General features: G+C 37.5%; 1 protein-coding gene across 1 annotated transcript in view; it reads right to left on the bottom strand.

Annotated features, from left to right (window-relative positions):
* Positions 1–2,399, bottom strand: part of LOC106869958 (sodium-dependent multivitamin transporter) — a 96,045-nt gene that overhangs the window by 23,250 nt on the left and 70,396 nt on the right. Inside the window, exon 6 of the mRNA XM_052978349.1 lies at positions 2,041–2,181. Coding sequence (XP_052834309.1) covers positions 2,041–2,181 — 141 coding nt within the window. The remainder of the gene's footprint in view (positions 1–2,040; positions 2,182–2,399) is intronic.

Raw genomic sequence — 2,399 nt, 5'->3', positions numbered from 1 at the left:
ATAAAACGAAGGTATGGAGATTAAATACGCTTTACATCGCTTAATCAGCCAAAGGAGTCAATATAAACAACTGAATAATTGTCAGTGATTGGTTGAAATTATCGAAATAAGACAATTTTTTACATGAAATAAATTCGAATACAAAAATATTTTTCTGTTCTATAACACAAAATAGATAAGTATACGAAGTTTGAAAGTCTTTCGGTACCAAAAACACTACGTAAAACATTAATGAAAAATGTGGCCCCCGTTTTAAAATAGATCCAATTTTACTTCCCTAATTCTTTTTAGAAATTAATATTTGGTACATGAGAGAGTTTGATGCCGCTGCTCTCATCTGCACTTCCTGCTGTGAAGTTGGTTCATCTGGGACACTTGACAGTAAGAGGTCCAGTTTCGTTTTAAATACACCTACATCCCCCTCATGTAGGTCCCTCAGGTCCTTCGGGAGGATACTGAAGGGCTGTGATCCCCTAAAGCCCAGGTTGTTGCAATATCTTGTCATCTATCTTGATGGCAAATTTGGAGTCCTTGGCGCTATGCAATGGCGCCCTGTTCTAGCATTAGTGTAACTCTCGATGCCAAAGTTTGGGACAAGTCCCTCTAGGATCTTTAAAATACGATGTCCTTCTATCAAAACAAACGCTGAATTCTTTTAAACTAACATAAACGATGGATATATTTGTAGCATATGGCTTGCATTACAGACATGAATTGTTGAAGTTTCAAGTCGATGTCCAGTGAGGAGAGACATTTAGACCAGTTTAGTTTGAGGATCCCTTTCTCAATTTGTTTCCAGTTTGCCTTATGGAAGTTCAAAATTTTGAGAGTTTCTTGTAAGCTGCATGTCCATGGTTTCCTTTGGTCTATACATGGTCAGCCCTACCATGCTGTGATCCGAGAGTAGCGTCAGTGTCACTTTCACATTATGGATGAGATGCATATCGTTTGTGAAGCAGAGAGATCCAGTATGTTACCTGCCCTGGTTGGTTGGAGTATTATTTGTTCCACGTACAAAGTGTTGATGAGGTTCAGGAGGGACTTCACCTGTCCTTGTTCGCATTGCGCCATTTCTGCGAGAAAAAGGCCCTCAAGCCATCCGACATTGCGCAGATTGAAATCTCCCATAAGAAGTACACTTATGTGTTGTTCTAATGTAACTAGAACTTCTATTTTTGTAAGGCAGCCTTCAAACTTGTCTGCGTGATTCGGAGTATCAGGAGGGCGATATGTAGCACATATGACTACATCGAGTTGTCTTATATGTACAATTAGTGTGTCATATATTGAATTTGAGTGTGACAAAAGGACCTGGGGTGTGAGGTCTTCGCGGATATACATAGCAACTCCACTATGACTCCTTTTCTATCGGTCCGTAATACAACATACTGTGGTATGTGTATTTCTGCATTTGCTATACCTGGTTTCAGGTGTGTTTCCGCACGTGCTATGCATAAGGCTTGATTGCATGCAACAAGAGCTCTCAGGAAAGGAATTTTTGTCCTATTACTAAGTGTTAACAGTCTGCTGATGTTCAGTAAGAGCACCGATGTGATGTGTGTGTTCTGCCAGTGACAATTGATAATTTAAAGAAAACAGAAAATATACATAGAATAATCATTTTTTAATCATAGTGCAGTCAATTAATAAGTTCTTACATTTTTTCGACTACGTTACGTTTCGGCCAATTGTTATTGTCCATATTTGCACTTTAAAGTGCATTATGATGTTATAAAACAATAGCCTCTTCTTGGTATATTGTCTGCTATTTTTTTCACTTCTCTCGAATGGAGAATTCATTCCTACAGAATGGTAAGCTTTTAGTTCTTTTGTTTAAGTGTGTGTTGGATGTTGTTCTAAAGATAGTTCAAAACTGACATTTTAACCATATATATATATATATATATATATATATACACACACATACACACTTGTGTGTGTGTGTGTGTGTGTGTGTGTGTGTGTGTGTGAGTGTGTGTGCGTGTGTACACCAGTATAGTTTAAAGTGGTGTCATTTGTAAAATAACTGGAATTACTTACGCAATTGCTGCCTTTTTAGTTGGGAGAGACACAAATCTCTGAATAATCATTTGTTGGAAAGAAAATGAAGCCATTCCTGAAAATGTTGATCCGAGAACACAACTCCAGAAGGAATAGATAAGCCGTGGGTCTGGATCGAAACTGAAAAATAACATTTAAACTATGTAGGTACCTTCACACTTATTATATACATATATATATATATAGACGGTTTAGATATAGATTCAAGGTTGAATATGGTACTTATGCGTAGGCACCCGAATATCGTATCCCAAAAGGATAGGTGATCAAAATAAAAAAAATAAGCAACACGGATTTCAAAGGTAATTGCAGTACGCACGTTTCATGCTACTCCAATT

The sequence above is a fragment of the Octopus bimaculoides genome, chromosome 1 (genome assembly GCF_001194135.2).
Source record: "Octopus bimaculoides isolate UCB-OBI-ISO-001 chromosome 1, ASM119413v2, whole genome shotgun sequence".
In the NCBI taxonomy this organism is placed as follows: domain Eukaryota; kingdom Metazoa; phylum Mollusca; class Cephalopoda; order Octopoda; family Octopodidae; genus Octopus; species Octopus bimaculoides.
This window is presented reverse-complemented; position numbering and strand designations above follow the sequence as displayed.